The following is a 24,256-nucleotide window of genomic DNA, read 5'->3' as shown; positions in this document are numbered from 1 at the left end:
AATTCCATTTGTAAAATGATGCGACTATGTTTTGTTTCATCTGTCTGACTACTCACAGTACCTAAGAATATACCACATGTGATTAAGATAAAGAAAAGAGAAATAAACACTATGGCAGTTAAGTTAAAAAATTTTTTTCTTTGGTGCATCCTATAGGAGACCAGTGGAAATTTCAGTGCCTTCTGGCTAGCCAACTCCAATAATGAAAGAACTCTTAAGGCAGGTGTAAAGGCACAGTAAGAATATATATGAAGTTGGAAGAACCATCTAGTGGCCACATATAATAGTCTTCTGGTTGTAGCCTTAGTAAGGCTATTTTTGTGGTGTGGGTGGGGGACCAAGTGCATTTCCTAAAACGCTTGGCTGGGAGATGGGTGGCTCCATCCATGAAAAACCAGCCTTCAAGAGGAGGATCACTATACCCAGAGCGCCATTTAGAGTTTGAAACAAATTGTTCACCTTCCTAAAAATGGTACAGTGACCAAAATCATCAACTGCATAGCTTAGGGTAGAAGTAAAGTTGTCTTCTTTTATGAAAGGGAAGAGACGCCTGTTTATTGAGTTCCCATCGTGTACTAGGTACCCTATACTAGGACTCTAGGTGCTACAGTCCACTGTAGTGTCTGCACAACTGCACAGCCTCGGGCAAGTTGCTTCACACCTCTGTGCCTCTGTTTCCTCTTCTGTAAAATGGGAGAAATAATAGCAACATATGATTAAAGTTGTTTTGAATACTTAACGAATTAAAACATATTTAAGTGCTTCCAAAAACTTGGCTTATAGTAAGCACTCAGTAGATGAGAGCTAGCATTATTATTTCATTTAATCCGGTCAGTGACACTAAGAAGTAAGTATTATTACACTCTTTTTAGTGTGGAGGACGCAGAGGCTTAGGGAGGCAGGTGACTTGCTCAAGGACTCATGGTGGTCGGGGCTGGGGGTGGGGATTAAAGCTGGGAGTGTCCAATTCTGCATCCTGCTCTCTTCCAGTACACTGGCCTCAGTTGCTGAGGCTGGCTCTGGACCAGAAGGACCAAGGCTGGGGAGCTGGGGGAAGAGTCCTCCTCTGTGTGAAAAGCCCCAATTCAGAAAGGAGGTGGATGGGTAAAAAAATCCATCCTCAAAGATGCCTCCATCCATCCCCAGTCATGCTTCCCCTGTGCTGTCTGACATGTGAGGTGCTGTTCAAAAGCTTTTCTCACTGGAGACCACAGACACCAGTCCTGCTGGGCCAAAATGGTGGTCCAAGCATCGAGTCAGGATATTCTTAATACATGTAGGCTGGATTTTTCTCTCCTTGGAGGGCCTCAGATTTGACTGTGAGCTTGTGGCTGGCATGTCAGCAGTTTCCTCAAATGTAATATCATCACTATTATCATTATTATTATTTTATGAAGAAAGATGAGTGGGAGCTGATCAGAATCTTGGAAAACTTTTGCCCTTACCAGAATATTAGCCATGTGATTCATTATTTTTTTTCTTTTTCCTCCACTGTCTTTCTAAAATCTGGGACAAAAAAAGTGCAGAAGTTTGTTGATCAGGAGCAGCTGGCTTTTGTAGTGGCTGTTTCTGGAATCTCTGGAAATAGGAATGTTTTTTTCGAAGGTATGTTCTTGAAAGAAAGGTGAAATGCTCCAATGAATAGAACCTTTTGAATGAGAGTAGGATTCCTCATCCTCACTCTCCTCTCTCCCTTGCTCTGATGGGGGTTCCCTAGGGAGACAGTAGGTGTCTCCCGCACATTTCAGGACCACATCAAGGATGAATGGGTGTGTGGGTGGTCCTTCTGTTGGAGTTACCTAGGCGGAGGGTGAGATGTAACCCCTGGGAAGGTGACCAACAGAGTAAGGCAAGCAAAGAGCCATTCACACACTGGAAGAGGTATTGAAGAGTGCAGTACTTTTCCAGAATACTTCTACTCAACTGACAAGAAGTGATACACTGCTGGTGTATTCATTTATATGGCACATATCGATGGAGCACTTGCCATGGATGTACCAGGCTTGGTGAAAACAAATAGGGACAAACTACTGCACACTATGCTCTTGGTCTAGAAGGGGAAACACACATGAAAACAGTAATTATAATTCACTGTGATCACTATAATCATGGGAACATGAGGGAGTTCCCTGGAAGCACAAGGGAAGAGGCCCACCCTGTCTCCTGTGTATCAGTTAGTTATTGCTGTGTAACAAATTACCCCAAACTTCATGCCACGGAAAACCCACCATTTATTCAGCTCCAGATTCTGTGGCTCATCTGCTTCAGTCTTCTGGTCTCCTGGGCTCCCTCATGGACCTGCAGCCAACTTCACGTTGGCTAGGTGTCTCTGTTTGGGGGTCCAAAATCTAGAACATAGTGCACAAGGCCTCATGAGACCTGTTATAGAGCTGGTCTGTTTTCACTTTTTGCCACATTCTGTTAGCCAAAGCAAAGTCACAGGGCCAGCCGGATTCAAGGGATGGGGAAATAAACTCTGCTTACTGCTGGGAGGAGCTATGTGTCATAAGACAAAGGATGTGAATAGGGAAAGGCTACCAATCAGCCCATCATACCCCGCTGCTGCAGGGGATACTGGATCTTCATCCTGCAGGGAAATGCTAGGGAATGGTGGGAAGCACACAGCTTAAAATTATTGCCTCTGAGGGGTGAAGGGGCTGGGGTGCTTGTACACCAGCTATGGAGAGTCATTGGTTGAGCACTACTCTGGGTTTGGGTATGACCTTCCAGCCTGTGGCAGACAGCAGCTGGGTCTGGTTCTGAAGAAAGGTCCTCAGCTACAGAGATTCAGACACTGGCAGCTGGAAGTCAGCAAGATCATTTGAAACAGTCTGAGGTGGGTGGCAAGGGCGTGGATGACGTCTTCTACACCCACTTTCTCAAAGAATCTCAGTTGATGAATTCATTCTGGAATTTCCAGCAGGAGTGTCATACTACCTTTTGACACCGCGGCTTCTTTCCACTAACTTGCGGGGAATGCTTTCTTTCCGCATTTCCAAACCCCTAACATTCTCCATTACTGTGGTAACTTGATTTCCTCTTGCATGTGTCTGCAACTTACTCCGTTTCCCCTTCTCTCCTGAGCGGCACTGTGTATCACCCACCTGCTGAAGGGCATTTGGCTGTAGTGAAAACCCATGAGCCAGGTACAGGGCTGGGAGCTTTGTTCCTGTTTTCCTGAGGATAGCAGCAATGGCAGGTGAGGGAAGTGTCCATGGCACATCCCAGGCAGAGAGGATCAGGCCTCTGCCCGCTCCATCATCCCAGGAGGGACCTGGGTAGAGCTGGGCCAATGCAGCCCTGGCTCCAGCCCAGCCCCAGGAGGAGCACAGACAGCGACTCCACTGTCCTACACAGTAACTCAGGCGGGATGGAAAGAAGCCCAGCTCGAAGCCTCTTCATGGTTGGTGGTTCTCGCAGATTTCAGATGCAGAACAAGAAGCTGATAGGGATTTGAGTCACTTTTCTGAGGTCAGATAGAAAGGTCAGTAGCAGTGGCAGGAAAGAAAACCTGCTGGGAGGTTCCTGAGGCCAAGTCCAGTGTTCTAGCCATTAGACCTGTGGCCTCTGTCTTTAAATAGCCTGTTTCTTGTTCCCACTCTGACACGCTGCTTACTCGTTGGAATGACTTTGGGGAATACCTTCCTATCTCCAGGAGGATCTGATTTGTAGTTTCCTAAAGGGTGAACCAGCCTTGGTGTGAGGCCCTACCACACATGAGCAGCAGAGATCCATCCCAATGAATATTGGGTTTCAGGGAGAGCTCTCCCCCTGCTGAGCAGACACTAACCAAGATTTTCCATCTGGATGGTAAGAGGATGGGGAATCTGTAGAGGAGCCTTGAAGACAGAGCTGAGGGGTAACCATGGTGACCATAGAAGAGGCTGGGACCATGCTCACAGCTCCCTCCACAGCCACCCAGGAAGGCTGGATCTACCTCACAGGTGTACCTAAGAAAATATTATTTGCTAATATTTTCCTTGGCTTCCAAATAGAGCCAACCATCAGAGGTTTTATGCGTAAGCATCTTTTCAGCAGGGCCAAAATGATATGGCTGTCGTTTTCCTTCTCGCTGGACATTCAACCTAAGAAAAGGATTTACCAAAAAATGTAGCAAATGGATCGTTCACTTCTCTCAGATCAAGAGCAAACGGGGAGCCACATGCTGTTGGGGTTTTTTTGTTTTGGTTTGGTTTTTTTGCTAAGATTTTTGCAGTTTATTCTGTGTGACTGTGGTGTTGGTCTCTTGCCACAAACGCTAGACTCACCCGTCCTGGGACAGGCTTAGTTACTGGAAGAAAAGCCAAATTCCAAAGATGCACAGTTGTTTTGTTTTCTGAAGTAAATCTTCCCCCGCACATATTTTTCTTGCACATGCCCTCTTATTAGCATCTCTCCCAAATTTGTTTAGAGCCACCTGATATAAACTCAGGCAAATCAGAAAGTGGCCCTGCTTCTCTTGGTAGGTAGAAAACCAAAGACCACTTTGGCTTTCTCCCCAGAGGTCACTGCCCCTCCTCCCAGGGCCAAGGTGACAGGCTTAGGTAGAACATGAGCTGCCCATAAATCACTTCATTGCAGTTGCCACGAGAGGGAAGGTACTAGGTAAAGAACTTCTAGATTTTATGAGCTTTCCTCCCTGACTCCATTCCAGGTGATCTTGATCCAAAAATGATGAGGCTGGGTGGAGGCTGTTGGTGCCACGCCCAGATCATTTTATGGTACAGGTGCCCCGTTCCCAGCTGCCATTAAGTGTCCCCTGCCAAGGCTCACAGCTGCCCTTCCTCTTATCTGGAGAAGGGCCCTTGCCTCATGGAAGTCGCCTTGCCTGAGAGGTTACACCCATCCTGGGCAGCCCTCTCCAATGACTGCTGATTTAAGGTACAAAAAGCCAGCCTCTTGCCTCAAGTGCCAGTAACTCTACGCTGTGTTTTGTGCTCCAGAGCCCCCTGTGAATCAGGCCAAGGCTAGACTCTACCCAAGACCACCTTGGTCTTACTTGCTCAGACTCTTCCCCACTCCAGTCCTGCTTCCCGTGGCATCCCTCACAACCACCCGAATCCTTGCTGCCAGGGAACCCCACCTGAGATGCTGGAGAGCTCACACCTCACAATCTGTTCCTTCTCAGATCTCCTGGCCAGGAAGTATGAATCTTTTTCAGAACCGTGAGTTTCAAAAGGAAACCAAATTCAATGTATTTATCAGATATGAGTGGGGGAAAACAGTTGCCGGTGGGTGTTTACCTGCCCTCTTGGAATTGGAGGGTTTTGGGATTTTTAAAAACCAGGACTGTGGAGTGATGAGTAGGAGGTCCCTTCAGGGGGTGAGTGGGACTTTGTGTCTTTTAGGAATACTTCTGGTTGCTTCTTCCCCAGGACTTTGTTTTTAAAGAGGACTATCCAGATGCAGGGATAAAAGGAGAGGGGCCCCCTGTGAGATATAGCTTTCACTGCAAAATGTCCTCCCTGTGGGAGCCAAGGGCAGATACAGTCCTCAGGGCATAAAAGTCACAAGCTGCTCAAGTGAAGTGAGCAGCCTTCCTTGCCAAGAGCGCTGGCTGTTTTTTGAGAATGTTTACTGTGATAATGAGATTTGAACAAGAGGTGAATTCCATTGTTTCAGTCCACAATTGTGTTTCTTCAAGGGAAAAAAAAGACACATTTTTTAAGTTTTCATTTATTTATTTATTTATTTATTTATTTATTTATTTATTTATGGCTGCATTGGGTCTTCATTGCTGCACTTGGGCTTTCTCTAGTTGAGGTGAGCGGGGGCTACTCTTCGTTGCGGTGTGCAGGCTTCTCATTGCGGTGGCTTCTCTTGTTGAGCACGGGCTCTAGGCATGTGGGCTTCAGTAGTTGTGGCACACGGGCTCAGTAGTTGTGGCACAGGAGCTTAGTTGCTCTGCGGCATGTGGGATCTTCCCAGACCAGGGATCGAACCCACGTCCCCTGCATTGGCAGGCAGATTCTTAACCACTGCACCACCAGGGAAATCCCAAGTTTTCGTATTTTTTTTCTGGAAGAAAATTGTTCTTTGTGTGGAAGAACATGATTCATTTAACCGCCTGAGCCAAGAAGGAGAAAATTCTCATTTACGCACCTCTCTGTCCAGCTTCCCCAGGTTCGTCGATTTTAAAGATGGCTCATGGTTAGACCTGGAAGAGTAGGATTGAGATGAAGGAAACCAACAGCAGTTACAAATCTCTTATTCTACACCTTTCAGAAATGCACGTCTTCCCTTTCCTCCTGATGTCGGAGGCTAAGCATGCTGTCCATCCCTCCCTTCACCTGGCCTCTCATCATCATTGGTGACTCATCAGCACTGAGTTAGTCCCTCCCTCTCACTTGCCATAGGACACAGGTTCCTAACCTGAGGATATGGGTTCATATCCTCTTGGTGGTCTGCACTTTGAATTCATGGGGTCTGTGAATTTAGATAGGAAAACAATCACAGCTTTATTTTCACTAACTTCAAAGTAAAATTTAGCATCGTAGTCAATTGTCAATGTAGAAGACAAAACAGAGTAACATTAGCAGGACCTGTGACTGTCACACATAGAAATCACTGATATTTTCACATCCAGTTACAATGTTGCACATATTTCAAAATATCATTCACATTCATCTCTACTTCAAAGTTATGGTAGCTATGTGATCTACCACCAAATCTTATTATTCAGTGTTATTTTAAAAACCCGTATTCATAAACCACATATTTTTAAACATAATTATCACTGTATTTTTGTATAGCTGGTTTCTTTATAACTCTATTTTTCATTTTATACATTTAAAAACATTTTGAAAAGGGGTCCATTCACTTCACTAGACTGCCTAGAGTATCTGGTGACAAAAACAGGTTAAAAACCCCTGTTCTAGAAGTTTTCCCTGATTTGGGGAAAAGATACATGTTGGAGAAACAAACATTTTGCTCTGCTTACTGGAATAGACAAAAGATTTTTATTATAATATCCAGAACTGAGACTTTCTTATAAGGCTGGTGTCATATTATTATACCTTTTTCTCTTTTTTTAACATGGGGTCAAACTTAGAAGCCGCTGGAGGAAGTGTTTCTCTGACCCTGTAGCTCCCAGCGTCTATGATAACACTGGTGATGAAGTAAACATTCATTCCTTGTTTGGGTTTGTTAAAGACACGGGTAACTGTCTATCACAGCTTTGATGAGCTCAAGAAAACCAACGCTTCAGGCCCAAAGCAGAGAAACTGGGCATCGTGGTGAATGTGGCAGCCACTTTGTGCACAAATGGGCACATATGTGGTTGTTTTTAAGTGCTGCATCTGGAGTGTCTATTCTTGTTTCTACCTTTGGGGACCCAGGTGGGAAGAGCCACTTTTCTCTGGCCCCTATGACTGCTCACCTCACAGGAAGAAGTTTCCAAATCAGGGAGACTTGTAATTTCAATACACTTTATTGTCTGTGACCATTTACATCCCCCATTTGGTTCTTGAGCTAGAAACAGGGAAAAATGATGGCCATGACAGAGTTATTTGCGGAGGGATCACGGTGGCCCTGCCGACTTGGGCTCTCTTGAGTTGTCTGGCCTGCCAGTGTCATGAAATGCAGGTTCGCTTCTTGCATTTTAAATGCATGGTGGCCGAGTTTAACGGGCGGTGTGTGTGGTGCAGGGTGGCACTGGGCTGCTGCTGGTCAGGTCATCCATCGCTGCACACCATCCCCGTCATGACATCAGACCTCTGGGCAGCCCGCAAATTTGGGGAATTCCTCTGCCCCCCAAAGTACTCTTTGTCTTTAATCCAGTTGTTACAGTGAGTGAACCTGATTTGTTCCAGATGTTGTAAGATTTAGTGATTCCGGAAACTACTCCTCAAGTCGAGGCTGATGAGGATTTGAATTCCTCTGTTCGCTGGAAACCAGCAGTTCTTTTCACAGTTAAGCAGATGGGGCAGGAGGAGGAAGCCTAAGCTTCTTGGAGGGGCAGGGAGGGCATTCAGGCTTCTCATGTCTGCCTTGTTAGAAAGAAGGTAGCCTTTGAAGCAAATACTGATTCTATAACTAAATGAGTTATTAAATGAGCCAGAGCTGGGGCCACATTGATGCTAGCAAAATCAGTGAGGATATAGCCATGTTATTTTTTTTTTTTTAAGTAACACATATTTACATGAATGATCTGAATGTTGCTAAGGAAACCACTATTTTAGTTCAGATCACCTTAGTAAATACTTTTCTCTTACTTTATGAGCATAAAACCATCCAAAGGGGGTACGTATGAGGGAGATAGAGGTATTTCTGGTTTCACATAAGTGGTTTTCAAAGCAGAAATTCACTCCCAGGAATCATTTCCCTGACTCGCTGTAAACTTTAGTTGACATGCCTTACAGAGGTGCCCCGTGATCTCTGTCTGGAGTTAATAGCCATGTGGGTCTGTTTTGCCTGATTAGAAGGGATTTATAAAGCACGGCAAGATGTGAAGCACATCTCAAACTCTATGTATAATAGCCCACTGTTGGAGAAGGTTGAAACCTACACCCATACAGATAGCATATTCTGTTTAACAGTATTATTGGTTTATGCAGTTTTTGAGGATATAAACAATATGAATATTAAAGCTCCTTAAAGTTATGGATTTAAAACAAAAGCGGAAATTAATTAATGTAGATTGTTGCTGTTTAGATTTTTTTAAGTGCATTTGAAAGTAGACAAATGCCCAGATAGATGCTGGTGGGGGTCTGGGACAACCTGTGTAAGTGACCCAGGGATTCAGCTGCAGCCCAGCCAGGTGACTGGGGTGTGTATCCAGGGAAACCAAAGTCAGGAGGAGAAGCTGAGTGGTGACAGAGCTATGTGGGTTGGGCACACCTGAGAAGCAGGTGGGTCCCTGACGTGGCACTGAGTTTTGAACAAAGCAAAATAGGTTGCAGGGTATAAAATGAGGGGATCCTGAGCTGGTCGGTATGAGGATCATCAAATGGGTTAGAGCAGATGATTGTGGGGTGAGGCTGTAAACCACAGGAAGTTTCCCCTGGCCTGGACTTAATGTGGGGCCAGCTGTAGGATAACCACAGGACAAGATGAATAGTTGGGCAAAAGTAACAGCTCCTACCATTCTAGAGTATATTAAAATATAAAACAAGATTAGATTTGATTTCTTAAATCTATTCAAAAGTGTACATTTTAGGTACAGTATCTTTTTTGGGCATTTCTTGGTGATTCTTTTGACTAAAAAATATGTTTTTACCAAAAAAAAAAAGTGATATCTTTTTTGGTGGTCTTAGTTAATAAAATAAATTCCTAAATGTTTGCCACAATAGCTAGAACCTTCAAAATCAGGAAACTTTAATGACTTTTCATGGCAGTGAAAATTGGTATTTGGATTCTATATACTTTGATGTTTCAGTGAGTTCTATAGGAATAGGCAGTAAAACTAATTAAACTAAGTAACTAACTAACAAAGTAAAACTAAAATGAGCCAGCAATACAAAAACAATTCCCATCCCTGTAGGAAGGAGGAACTTTGGAGCTTACACTGGAACATTCCGTGGGGACTGAGTCCTTTGTAGTCCCTTGCTGGAACTCGAGATTTCCTTGTCCAGAGTTCCATCGCATGAAAACTGGGGAAAGGATAGCTTCCCTAACTTATTGCAAGCTGAGAGTAAGGGACTAAGAATCTAAAAACATAGTGCATTTATCTGTTCCCCACTTTTCTTTGCTCTGTTCATAGGAGCCTGACTCTGAAAAACTACATTTCCCAGGCTCCTTTGCCAACAGACTTCCTGTTAAGTTTGGCCAATGAGAGCACTGTTGAGAGGTTGAAGGGAGGGAGAAAGAGAAGAGTCAAGGTATTTCTCCCCAACCCCACCCACTTCATGCAGCATCTCTGGTAATAGCTACATCCCCTCTGTGGTCTCAGCCTCTTCTTGGCAGTCCCAGCTCTGGTCACAACCGCCTCCCTCAGTTCCTCCAGCTTCATGGATAATAGTTACTTCTAATCTCTGGTTTTCCTCATCTCCCCTTGTTTTCTCTTTTGGCTCTTCTAGCACCTTTGTTCCTAGTTCCCCGTTTTAATCTCTTCCAGTGAACTACCTGGCATGGACTCTGTTTTCCTAGCTGCACCCTGACTGATACAGTGTGTTTGAATCCTGGCACTGCCACTAGGTGAACTGGTACTACCACTAATTACCCAATAAGTTCCTAAGTCACTTATATCACTTGGTACTCAATGTCTTTGCAAAATAGGGAGGAGATTGCTCTGTAATCAATTCTGAAGTCCTTTTCAGCTTTAAAAGACCATGAGTCTCTAAACTTTGATCTTATAAAAATGTGTGTATCACTCCACGTCTGACTCAGAGATGTTTTTATCATTTACTCCCCAGGACATGGCTTAGCCTTCATAATATTCTATGTGTACAGAATATGGTGAAGGCATTCCCAGTGGCTTCTTACCTCTAAAGGCTGATGTTGGCAGCTTTTTCCTTTCGTGACATACAAGTGTTGGGATTTTGAGAATGGGTTTTTATACAGTTTTGTATAGATTGCTAAGGAGTTGCCTGTGTCACAGAGGCGAGGCCTCCAGTCTGGCTCTTTGAATGCAAGTGCTTCTGTAATGAAGAATCTCAGGGGCTTTGAAGCAACTCTCAGATGCAGCAGTAGGCTTGACTGTAAAAACTCTCATCCTGTAGAGGTGAACAGAGGCTGAAGACCAATCACCATAATGACATTCTAGGACAAAGTGGTGTCAACACTTGTGCCTTGGAGGTATTGACAGCTGCCTTCCTGGGTTGGGAAGCCAAGGACAGCCCCTTACAGAGTGCCTGCCCTGCAAAAATGGGTTCAGAAATTTGTGCTTGCTGCCATTTGTGTCTTCTCTAATTGGTCCCTAGTCATTCTCCCCAAAGTGAATTGCACTGGGGAAGCTCAGAAATATATACTCCTCAGATTCAGCAAGGGTGGTGTGCTATGTGACTTACCTTAAGGTGCACTGGTTTAGGGCAGGGACAATATTAAAAATAGTTAACAACCTGCACAGCAGGCATACCTACCTTTTAGAAGCAGTCACCAGGCATAGACAACCAGAACAGTGCCCCTGGTGCAACTCACTGGCGGTCAGCCCTGGGTTAGGGGTGTGTTCAGTCACCCATACCTATGTTTCCTGGAACCATGGGAAGAAACGGAGACTATGGCACCTGAGGTGGATCTTTGTGACGGTGGCATGAGAAGGAAAGTGAACAGGATGTGGATCACAAGGGGTGGAGTGGGGTTTCTCGAAGGCCTGGAGCCCCTTTCAGATGGTCAGAGATAACAGGATTAGTTGATCTGACCTGCCAGAAACAGGCCTTATTCACCAGGTCATAAAGCTGGCATAGGGTCCCACCACAGGCACTGTCAACGCTGTCAAATCCCTTTACCCTTATGTGCTGGCCTGGCGTCCGGCTCCCAGAACTGCCTCTCTCTGCCTACTCTACCCACCGGGTAGCAGTCCAGGTAGCAGGCCAGAGGTGCTGGGAATAGATGCTCTTGCTTTCCCACAACATCCCTCAACCAGTGACTGGAGTCGGCACATAAATTCTTCCTTCATTGCACAGATGCGATAACTCAGGACATTCCTTATGGCCTAGATCTGTGTGGTTTACCTCCTTTTTGCACCACATCACATGTAATCAATGAGGTTCCCCTTGCCCAGTGTACATTTGGGGCATCACATTTTGGTAAAAGTCAAAATTATCTTCTGGGGCAGAAAAGTACATATGTGGGACACCTTTTTTTTTTTAATTTTACAATATTCATTACAGCATTTTATAAGCAAGTGAGTTTCAGGAGCTAAATATTATCAATTTTATGTCTTTAAATACTCAATTTTATTTTTACCCTGGTTTATTTTCCCTAGACCTCTACTTTGCAAGTAACATGAGCAAATCTGTGCCATTGAAAATTAATTACAGACAACCATATTATATGTTAAAAGTACAATACGTAGAATTTGCTGAGAATCTAGAACAGTGCTGACCAATAGGCTTTAAACTTTTTAAACTTTCTGGTAGCCACATTGAAAAATTAAAGTGGAACTGGTGTGACAAATTTTATTTAGTGTATCAAAAATCATTTAAACATGTAATTAATACTAAAGCAATGATTGAAAATTTTAAATCCTTTTTTGTTTTATTGCACTAAGTCCTCGAAATCTGGTGTGTATTTTACACTAATTCAGACCTGCCGCATTTCCAGTGCTGAAAAGGCACATGTGACCAGTGGCTACCATATCTGACAGCACAGGTCTAGAACATACTGTGTTGTCTCACTTAGTAGATGAGAGAGCTGGGGTAATTATACACCAGTTCCCATCAGTCATTGTTTGAGGGCTGCTACAGGGAATGTCAGGGGCTTAATTCTTAGGCATTTAGCTGGCCTGCAGCAAAAGGTCCTCCGGCTAAAGATGGGGATGCTGGCAGATGGAATTGCAGCCTTGGAGACTGTAGAGATAAGACGCCCAGGGACAGGAGCAGAACCACCCAAACATAGCCTACTACGTTTTGCAGTACCTTCACTTTGGTGCCTTATTATTTATTAACAAATTATTTGCAACACACCTGGCACTGGTGACTCAAGATAACTGTTAAGTTTACTGGCCTAGAGGATAAACTCAGCACTCTGACATCCAAGGTCCATGGGAATCTGGACACAGCCTACACATTCTATCAATATTGTCCTCCTACCCATCTTATTGCTAAGAATGTCCTTTTCCTGCCTCTTTCCATGTTATTTCTGAGTCACTTCCATCCCTTTATCTTTTGTTTACTTTTTTCTCTGCCTGGAATGTCCTTCCTATTTGTCCCCCCATTTGCTCCTTATCCTTTAAAATGTGCTCATTTTCTACATCTCTTAGGGAACTTCTTACAGCAGCGTCAGTCTGCAGTGATTTCTTTGCTCTGGATTTCTCTTGCCTCTTATACTGCACCCGTTCTTTTGGCATGACTTGTCTTATCAGCTTCATGGTGCATCTCCTTCACATAATAATTTATTTGGTGCCTTGTGCTCATATTCCTCATAGGAAGACATCTGATGAACAACCATAGTTTTATGTGGTTTTTTTCATGTTTGTAATTTTAAGCACTAAAAGTTGAAAAGCTATGATAGTTGTCAACAAAGTGCCAAGAGGGAGATTGTCCAACATAGCTGCTGAAGGCATCTGGAGTCATCCTGAATGCCTCCACCAATTTCAAGGAAAATTGTCAAGAGGAAAAATAAGCACTCACAATAGCTTTTGTAAAGAGATGACACCACCCAGTATTGTAAATATTCTAAATGGTAAGAAGGCAACTACAATTTCATTTCTCATCCTATACCCAAGTAAGTTTTATGTAACTTTTATACTGTTTAGTTGTATTTTTATGTACTTTAGGAGCAATGGGCACACAGGGAGAATCACTGGCCCAGGAGTTAGGAGGGCTGCCTGGCTCTGCCACTATCTTCTGTGTGGCCTCAGGAAAGTGGTTAATTCTGGCCTTTATCTGCAAAATGATGACTCAAATGAGTCCCCATCCAGCTGTCAAATTCCATTTCTGATTTTATGATGTCTGCTCATTTTTAAGACTAGGAATTGTTTATGATTTTAAATTACAGTGGCTATAATTTATGTCACTGCTTTTATGGCACATTGTTGAGGATATCTGTGATTTGTTGGATGCTGAATCCTTACTCAGGAACGCGGCCCCCGATTTTGACATTTCTCCTATGGGAGAACATGTTCTGCTTCACAGTGTCCTTTTTAATATGATTTCCATGAATGGAGAAACTAGTGTGTGGGGGTGTGGGTGTGGACAATCGATCTTAGCCAAATTTTTGTTGACAGGGCTATCATTCCATTAACTGTAGGATTCATGGTTCACTTCCTTGATAATACTTTGTGTAATATCCCTGATGGCCCTCCCCTAACCCCACTGTCCCTGCAGAATCCCTTCTTTGTCCTCTCATCGCATACAGGGTCTTGTAAGGGTCTCATAAGGATGTTTCCTTATCCCTAAGGGTCAGCACGTAGCACATATTGACATTAACTTATGTCGCACATGTTTGTTTCCTCCACTAGACTGTGAATTCCTTGAGGGCTGGAACCTGCATCCTTGGTGCCTAAATTGAGAAGGTAGTTTTAAAAAGTGATGGGTGGATAAATGATTAGAAAGAGGAAGGGAGGGAGGATGGAAGGAGGAAGGCAGGAAAGGAAAGAGCAGGTGGATTTGGCTGCCCTGTAGTATTACCCTAGTTGTCATTATCAAATATAGTTGTGGTTCATAAATATAATGTCAATCTTAATGAGAGTATAACAGGAAGTTTTGTGAACTCAAATACAGTTGACTAGAATGTGCTTGACTAACCCTGTCTTAGCATCCTTTACTCAGGTTAAATTTAAACTAGCAGCAAAAGAAAATAAAAGTATTATATTCTATAAAAGATAGATTATAACCACAAGTTATTTAAGTAAGGTCATTGTTTATATCTTTAAGACTTAAGGAAGGTCTAAAATGATCTAATCGAAAATTATTAAACACCAATTTAGCTGCTTTAGTTTCTTTCCTTAGCATCTTCACCAAAGAATTATCTGCATAAAACTGTTTCTGTGATGGTAGAAAAGGAAGAATTTGCTTTAGTGACCTTTAATGGTTCAGCATAGGATGATTTGGTATGGAAATGTATTGCATTTACCCAATAAGGAACTTTGAATGGTACGTGTTTTTAATGTACAGTAATGAGTGAGGTCAAAGTACAGTTTCTATAGTGATCCTCAGGTACCACACGGCCACTAAGACGCCCGTAGCAGCATCTGACATTTGGAGTATTGAATGAATTGGCGCTAAACTTCAATATAAACCCAACATGTTCACAAACAGCTGCTGTAAGATGTATTAGGACAGTTATATTTATTATTTTTGATAAAACATGAGCAAGATGTTTCCAGCAGGCTGTATGTGTGCTGTAAGATAAACTTTATAGAAACTGTACAGTTTGTACCTTATGTTAGTGACTAATCATGCTTTTCATATAAAAGTACACCAGAGTCATTGGTGTACATAGAAATCTGACCCACTTAAAAGACTGCAAAATCAAATTAGAATTAATGGGAAAATTTCTCAGAGACTAAAATGCCTTGAAAATTAGAAAGATTGTTCTTCAATAAATCAGAAAGCACCCGTGGAATGTTTGGCACAAAAACACTGTGCCTCATTGTTTTACTCTTTTAGCAGTCCCGTCCGAGAGGTTGGTCTTCACGGAATCCTGTTTTTTTCAGATGTCATTAAATGACATTTCTTGCCAAAGCCCTTCCTGGCTGAGCTGAAGATTATGTAAGAGTTGTAGCTCAGACAGCCTTCATGATGAAGGAAGTTTGGCACCAGCTCCAGCTCAGCACCTCCATGGCCTGGTGACCTTGATCAGAGTGGACTCCCCTGTGGGGGGCTCAGCATCTTCACCTGTAAATGTGAAGGTTGAACTCATGATCTGTTGTGGGGAGGTCATACATGCCATTCATTCATTCAGCAAGGGTTTGTTGAGCACCTACTATGTGCCAGGCACCATTCTATCTCTGAGGGTTCAATGATGAGCAAAACCAGACAGAAGTCCCTGCCCCCTGGTGCCTAGATCCTAGTGGGGAGAGAGATCATCCTTAATCAAGCAGCCACACAAATAAATGTGTCATGACAACCTTGGGAAATGCCATGAAGGGCTGGTGGAGCCCTGGGGCTGAAGAAGCTCATAATAGGGAGATTTATTTCACCCAGATGGGAGACCAGAAAGGGCGTCCTAAGGGTGTGACAGGCAAGGGGCTGGAGAACGCAGGCAGCGGTGGAGAGGGACGGGCTTTGAAGGCACAGGAGGCACTGAGTGCTAAGCTCAGCAACTTGACCGCCTTATCTCCCTGCATCTCGATTTCCTCATCTCTAAAAATACAGCTGACATCAGGAACCTTTCATGCTGTCATGCTGTTGAAGGTTTCAGGACAACTTGTTTGAAAGTACCCAGCACCAGGCAAACTACATTGCATTTCATTTCTAAGAATAGCTTTGGAAGCAGAGATCTACTGTTTTGTACATGGATTTTCAGATGTGAAGAAAGAGTGAAAACAGCTTTAAGGCTTCTTTTGTTAAAACGTCTGAGTTCGCTTACAGCCCTGGAAAGTCCCTGGCTTCCCTTAATCATAGAGCCATGTTTGCCTTACTTGACTTTGAAAACCTGGGAGTGACCTTGCTGCCTGATTAAGTGACAGAGGCTTTAGGTGCTGGCAGAAGGTTAGACATCCCTGGCCTGATCCCTTGCCGTTTACACACAAGGGAAGGAGGCTGATCACATGAATGACAAAACTGGAGTGAGCAGGCAGCGCCTGCCCCATGGTCCTGGGCTTTTCTGTCTTGTCTCTCTGCTTAATATTTCATTTGGAAACTATGGATACTTTCTGAGGCTACTTGTGGGTGCTTAGGCAATTCCTTCTTGAGATAACGCAAGGCTAATGCTCTCTCATAACTCTTCAAGGCCTGAGAATTACATCTTTAATCTTACAAAAGCAAACAGGAGGACAGAAATAACCCATCAATTGTTTAAAATGAAAATGGCCAACAATAATAAATAATTGCCACAGTAGGTTGAGGTCAGGGTCTTCATTTACTGGAGGCCATTCAAGAATTTGAAACTTTTCTCCAAGTTAATTTTTCACATCTTGTTTGGATCCTCAGAGCTCTTGCTTCCAAAAACAAGGCCATCAGATCTCTCATTGCACGTTATTCTTGTTGACATGCCAGGCGTGCAGGAAAGTGAGGTCCTCTCTTCATGGATGGGTAATGATGATCCCCTCCCCCACAAAAATGCATATTTCAAAGTTTTATAGCCTACTGAGATTTTGGAGAGTTCTCTTCTCTTTCATGCTATATTAATGGTTGCAAACAACAATAAACATGTGCTTGTTAATTTAAGTGGAAAAGGAATTTATTGGAAGGATACGGGTTGGTTCAGAGCCTAGGCAGGAGGGAGAGGCAAGGCTTAGCCCAGGATGTCAACCCTGGGCTCTCAACTCCTCTGCAACCACCTCAGATGATCTCAGAGGGCCCTGGTGTCATTGGTCAGCCCTCAAAATTCGTGGCCCCAGTTGGCAGCATCCACCCCCCACACTGAGGCCACTTGACACCCTTAGATCACGTGACTGCACTTAGTTAAATGCCCACACTTGAATGACCAAGAGGAGGGCAGAGGGAGGGTCTGCCTCTTTTCTGCTGATAGTTCTTCCACCTCTCTTGAGATTCCCCCCAAACAAAAACGGGTCAGGATGCTGAGTGACCAAAAGTAACAACTGTCCATTACTCAAACCCTCATATGCTTGATCACATCTGCCACTAACTGGCTGGCCAGTCAAAGATCGGCCTCCAGTGTGAATTTATTTTGTCCAAAACTCACATTATCTAATAATCATCAGCCTCATGTGCATCTTCATCCTTGTCATCATCCTCACCACCATTATCCTCATCCCGTTGATGGTCCATTCACTCCTCCGCTCTCCTGGGCTGCCATTTCCCTCCATCTCCTCACCCTTCAGATATTCCCCTCTCCCCCCTCCCTTCCCAGTCTTTGACGCTGCTTCTATTTCACTGCAAAGTGGAAGCAATCACAGGGGAACTTTCATTTGTTGCTACCACCCTTCTACTGATGCATCTGGGCCATGCACTCCACTTTCTCACTTCGTACCAGCTGAGGCCAGCCCCTCCGTTTGTTCACCAGGCCATCCAGCAACTGTGCCCTGTCATGTCTTTATTAATTGTCCCCTATTAGATCCTTCCTGTAATCATGTAAATATGCCATGATAATTCCCATCTGAAAAGAAAAAAACAATTCCCTTGAGCCCACTTTCCCCACCAGCTGTCAATCCTATTTCTCTGCTTTCCTTTATAGAAAAATTCCTCCAAAGAGTCAGCTGTGCTTATTGTTTCCATTTCTTCTCCTCCTACCTCTCTCAGACCAACTCCAATTATCCCTGTCACTGCACTTCAGCAGTTCTTACCAAGATCACCAGTGGCCTCCAGATGGCTAATTCCAGTGGCCAGTTCTTTTTTTTTTTTTTTTTTTTTCTTTTTCGGTACGCGGGCCTCTCACTGTTGTGGCCTCTCCCGTTGCAGAGCACAGGCTCCGGACGTGCAGGCCCAGCGGCCATGGCTCACAGGCCCAGCCGCTCCGCGGCATGTGGGATCCTCCCAGACCCGGGCACGAACCCGTATCCCCTGCATCGGCAGGCGGATTCTCAACCACTGCGCCACCAGGGAAGCCCCAGTGGCCAGTTCTAATTCCTCATGTTAGATTGCCACATTTGATGAAACTGATTACTCCTTTCTTGAAGCATGTGGCTGCTTGGAGACCGTCTCTCTTGGTTTTCCTCCCATCTCCTTAGCCACTCTTTTTCAGTCTCCTTTGCTGGCTCCTCGTCATCTTTAGCTCCTAAACATGAGACCCCGACTTCTCTAGTTACATGCATTCCCTAATGATCATTTCTAGTCCACCCAAGTGCATACCTCCAACCCTGACCCCTCCTTCCACTCTAGACCCTTACATCCAACTATCTCAGCATCTCTTCTTAAAAATCCAATAGGCATTTGGATTTTCTCTGCTGACCTTCTATACCCATGGTCTTTCCCATCTCAATAAGTGACCCCTCTTCCCTTCATCCAGTCCATAAGCAAAATCTGTTGGCACAACCTTTGAGACATCCAGAATATGACCTCAGCTTCTACACTGTGGTCTGGGCTGCCATCTTCTTACACCTGAATTATTACAAGAACCTTCAAACCAAGCTCTCTCCTTCCCCCAACCAACCACTCACTCCGGACTGTTCACATCACATCCAGTGAGCCTTTAAACATTGAAGTCAGGTCACACCATGCCCTGCTCAGAGGCCTGCAGGAGCTCCTGTCTCAGAGGCAAATCATGGGCCTGGGGATGGCCCACAATGTGTGGTCTGCCCACCCCCACTCCCTTCACCTCTAAGCCCATTTCCTCCCACTCTGCCCCTTACTCACTCCTCTCCAGCCACACGGGTCTTCTTGCTGCCCTTGAATACACCAGACACAACTTTTCCTTTGCTAGTTCTCAGATATCTGGGTATCTTGCTCTCTTTCTTTCTTCCGATTTCTACTGAGAGGTCACCTCATCAGTGAAGCTTCCCTGACCAGCCTATTTAAAATTGCACCCCACTCTCCCTCCAAATCTGGTGTCCTCTATCCTTCTTACCTTTTGTAAGTTTTCTCCGTTGCTCTTATCACAATCTGACCTGTATGTTTGCTTCTTTGTGTATGTGTTTTTTGTCTCCTTGAAGCTACAGGAAAGCAAGAACTCTCTTTTGTTCACTGCTTTCTCTAACACATTAGAGTAGTGATTGGCATGTAGTAGGTGCTCAGAAATATTTGAATAAATTATTATATGACCAAATTCCATGTATAGGTTATTAAATGTCCTATAATTTTCCAAGTTGGATGCATTAGATTTCACATGAGCCACAAGACAGCTTAGTGAGTTGGGCAGCACAGGACCATAGAACTCCCCGTGCTTAGATGACAAAGCTGAGGCCCATGGGGGCTGACTGAGTGCCCCAGGACGCATGGCTAGTTACCGGGCTTCCTGGAACTTGTGGTTCTGATCCCAGCAGAGTTTCTGCCCCCACTCAGCTATCCCCCGATGCCTCATGTTATATCAGCGAAAGCTTCAGAACACTCATTGCTGTTCATTTTTCCTTGCAGTGTTGATGACAGAACCCCGTATCTGGCTATGGGGGCTGTGAAGAATATCTCCCTAAACATCTCCATCTCCAACCTCGGGGACGATGCCTATGATGCCAACGTGTCCTTCAACGTTTCCCGGGAGCTCTTCTTCATCAACATGTGGCAGAAGGTAAGAAGGACCCACATCTAGTGCATTTGCTGACTTTCATTGTACCTTGGAATATGCAGTGATTCTGCAGAGATTATTCCTTTATGTGGAGGATCGTTTGGAATTATTATAATTTTTTCCCCCTGAACTTAGAAAGCATTGTTGGTAAAGCCAAAGAAGAAACCATAAATACCCACGGTGCATCAGAGCCGTATCCGTATCTCACACTGTTTCCCATCCCTTCTTTCTTGTGAAACCCTCTCTGCACAATTTTATGTCTGGCCCCTTCTCTGAGATGATACAGTCATCGTCTCCAGCACACACATGTTCTAGAGTATTCCCACTGTAGGTCAGTAGTTGTTGTGAAAAACCAGATAAGAAATGAGAACAGATCACTGCTTATCATGCGCGTTATCACCAATGGTGCCTTTGATGTTTTCCATTCGAGGGTCATGAACATCTGCCTCTGCTTTGGCATATTGATTTAGTCCTGAGATATTTTAGTGAATTGAGGAAATTAAATTATTTCCATGAATTGAGTGAGTTTTAAAGAGCGATTTAATTTATTTGCATGACTGACGTTTAAATAGCATGACTCGGAAAGGAAAAAGGATCTGGGATTCTCTGTGGTCCCATAATGCCCCTCAGTGAACCACTTTGGGGAAGAAAGAGTAATGGGTCTCAACCATAGGCGGCAGGAGGAATGAGTGGACTCGGATAGACCGTCTTCTACCTGGTGGTTGCCTGACTGTGGACAGCTGTTCCGATGGGAAGTTTTGCAGCTTTTCAAAGTGTTCACAGATTTGAACTGCAGCGCTTTGATGTCTGTGTAAAAATGGAGCCGGAATCACTTTCCGAGGGAAACCTTGGCCCTGCCCACAGGTGAGCGCTTGGTGTGCCTTCGGGCAGTGGGAAGCCTCTGTCCAGGCACAGGTCCTGCTAGGCTCAGTTGTTTGGACAGGACTGTGCCAACCCTGCCCGGCTTAGGGGGCAGCTGGGGCATATGGAGACATCCTGAAAGGCGCTTCAAGAACGTCCCAAGCGGTCATCTCAGACTCTCTGATATTCCGTAGCCTCTGGAGCTCCAGGGTAAGGGAGGCCACAGAGGCATTGAATGCAAGAAGGGCATGCTTTCCAGCCACTTCTACACCCCCAAAATTGTCCCTGATTTAAGCCCAGTCCAGAGGGAGCCAAGAATCTTCAGGGTTCTATTACCTGGCTGTGCACCGAATCTCTTTTACAGAATGTCATGTGCTGTGATGGGTCTTCTTGTGGGGCGTAGGAGGGTGGATAGGGGGAGGGGGGTTCACTCAGGGACCAGACCTGTGGAACTCATCTTTATGGTAACTAAGAGGATGTGGCTGGTGACTGGGTCATCACATTGAATGTATTCCTGTCACTTAGGACCCATGGGAGAACTTCCTCTCTGTCTCAGAATTAGGAATAGCTGCACTTTCCCAGAGCATTTTGGCTTGTTCACAGCTGTGGATACAGTCATCCTTATAACCAACTAAGCTTCGTTGTCTCTGTTGTCTGCTAGGAAGCTCAGAGCTTGCCCCACTCTGTTAGTACATAGGACTTGGTGGTATAATTTATAAACTAAGTAGCCTCCTGCATCTTGCTTTACTTCCCTTCACCATGTTTTTCTTTTTGGCTTGGAGACTGTATAATATTCTATCATAGGATATAGTATGGATTGCCTATGAATTCCTACTATTGGATATTTAGATTCTTTCCAATTTTATTCTCTTTTAAATAATATTATGATGAATATCATCTACAGAGATTAGTATGAGCAAATGGTTATATCCTTAATCTTATAATTATCTGGGTAATGGGAAGTAGCATTTATTGACCATGTGTTATACACCATGGGTTTTACATACATTTTCCCATTGCCTTCTTACTGCATGTGATCCAGGTGGCCCTGATTTATTGGAGGAATGTTCTCAGGAGAAAAGAAGTGAGGGAAGCAGGTTGGGGCAGAAAGGGCTGAGTAAGGGTGTAAAATCCAGTCTTGGTCTGGGTTGTGGGGTGGAAAGAGGTGGGGGCATGCCCTAGAGCATAAATCACTCAGCAGAATTGTCCCCCCTTGAAGTGGAAGGGGAGCACCATTTCCACCGTGTCATCATCATTGACCACTGGGGGCGGTGGTGAGTAGTCTCCCCAACATTCTGGACGAGGGGACTCTGGTCAGTCAAGGACGATGCACCTGAGAAGGACACAGGTGTGTCACTGGCTACTGCAACTGATCATGGGGCCAATGAGAACACATTTTTATCTCTTTGGCATTGAGTCCCAGCAACCTTTAAAACCTTTGGCACAGGGGACACTAGGTTTCAATTTGGCAGAAAGTTGACAGGGTATCAGGGGCTCTTCAGGATATGGTGGGCATTAGTCCAGTAAAGGTATCATGCAGCTGCTGCAGAGGCAGGACTGGCTAGAAAAGCAGATGGGTGAGATGGCCCTCAGTGTAGCAGGAGAAGGAATAATAGAGAAAAAAATTCCCTTCCTGTGACTACAACCACAACTGCAAAGTTAAGCAACTGGGGAATATAAATGGCATCACTCAGCTCAGAGCAAGATTTTAACGGCATGCAGGTGGGTAATAGGGAGACAGGAGAGGGCCCATCCACCATGATCTACCTACCAGAACCAACATGGACCCTACCAAAAGCTTCTAGCACATTAAGTAAGAAAAGTATACCTCCAGATACAGAGGGAAAGCATACCTTTTAAGACTATTAATAGAAAACAAAAGTAAATTTTACTGAGCGTCTGCTTTTGTTTTTAGTAAAATTCAAGAAAAAAGTGAACCCAGCAAATGATCAGATAGTAGAACAACAGACTGAGAAGAAAAGGGAATGGGCTGAGAGAGAAGCAAAAATAAAGGTTTTGAGTGGGATAAGGAAATATTATAATGAAAACAAGAAGGTAATGACAGAATCAAAATAAGTGTTGTGGGGACTTCCCTGGCGGTCCAGTGCTTAAGACTCCATGCTTCCACTGCAGGGGGCCTGGGTTAGATCCCTGGTTGGGGAACTAAGATCTTGCATGCCCTGCAGCATGGCCAAAAAGGAAAAAATATGTGTTATGATCAGGAAAGAGCAGAATTGGCAGTACAGGAAGTTGATTCATTGTTGCAAAGGGTGTATTTGAGGAGGTCTCTGAGAATTCAGAGAAAAAGAACAGAGCAGTGGAGAAGGCTGGCAGTGAAGACTAGGTATGGAAGGTGGAGGCTGGAGAATCAGCAAATAGAAGCAGTTCCAGAATCACTGGAATAGAAGACATGAGTAGACAGCAAAGAAGGATCTCCGTTTTCTTGCATGGGTGCTGCAGATATTAGGCAAAAGTGTTAAGAACAGTTTAATGTTTACACATAGCTTCATGACATTTCTAATTTTACAGGTATAAAAATGATACTACTCGTACCTAACAGAAAACAAAGAAAGCCATTTTCTATAGATTTCTGTAACATTAATAGCAATAATTAGAAATTATTGTTCCATGGTGAAATAAGAATTCTATACCCAACCAACTTGCCCTCCATGGTAAAGGCAAAATAAAGATATCCTTGAATATATAAGAATTTGTAAAGTCTACTAACTCTCCTGATTTGGATTCCCCCCAAAGCAGACCCAGACACACTGATGGTGGTGTAGGTAGTTTAGAGAGTGGTCTCTGGGGGTGGGGGTGGGGCACGGTGTGGGAATGGTGAGTGATGAGAGACAGGAGAGTGTGCACAGAGGGGCAGGTGGTGCTGTGGGCAGTGCGGGCTCCATCCTGCTGCAGACCCTCTGAGAGAGAGAGTCTAGAACACCCCTCAGACTCACTGCTCTGCAGGGTAAGGAAGCTGCTGGAGGGTTTATCCACCAACTCCTGCTGCTCATCCATGGAGAATCACTCCAAAGGCATTAACTGTCCAGCCTTTGCAGCCTTCCCTGGCTCTGGGCCATACTTCCTGGGGCCAGGAAACAACTCAGGCAGAGAGATGGGGGAGCTTTGGGCCTGGAAGGGGACTGGCCTCAAGTGAGCAGCCCTACGGGTGTTTCCAGGGAACACGAGCAAGGCGCTGGCAGCATCTGCCACAAAAGTCATGAAAGCTTGAATAGCCGTGAAACTCTTCCTGAGAAACAGTTACAGATACAGCGTATTGTTGAATAAAAAGTGTATTAAAGCCAAATTTTAAAAGTAAGCAAAAACAATTTTTACAAATATTGAAAATATTAAGCAAATGTAAAAAAATTATTGCCTCAGTAAATACATAATTTTAAAGATTAATAAAAAAATAAGCCTATAATCTGTTTTACCATAAAAATTTGAGAAGAAACTTAATCTTGTCACTCCTCCTGCTTCACATTCTTCAGGATGGAGCTCAGGCTCCTCAGCT

The 24,256-nt window shown here is 44.3% G+C and overlaps 1 protein-coding gene across 1 annotated transcript in view; it reads left to right on the top strand.

The window, feature by feature from the left end:
• ITGA9 (integrin subunit alpha 9) overlaps positions 1-24,256 on the top strand; it is a 362,363-nt gene that overhangs the window by 208,311 nt on the left and 129,796 nt on the right. Inside the window, exon 18 of the mRNA XM_082639253.1 lies at positions 19,737-19,887. Coding sequence (XP_082495379.1) covers positions 19,737-19,887 — 151 coding nt within the window. The remainder of the gene's footprint in view (positions 1-19,736; positions 19,888-24,256) is intronic.

Source organism: Mesoplodon mirus, assembly GCF_964341445.2.
Source record: "Mesoplodon mirus genome assembly, chromosome: 12".
NCBI lineage: Eukaryota > Metazoa > Chordata > Mammalia > Artiodactyla > Ziphiidae > Mesoplodon > Mesoplodon mirus.
Note: the sequence above shows the minus strand (reverse complement) of the source record. Positions and strands in the feature narration are given on the sequence as shown.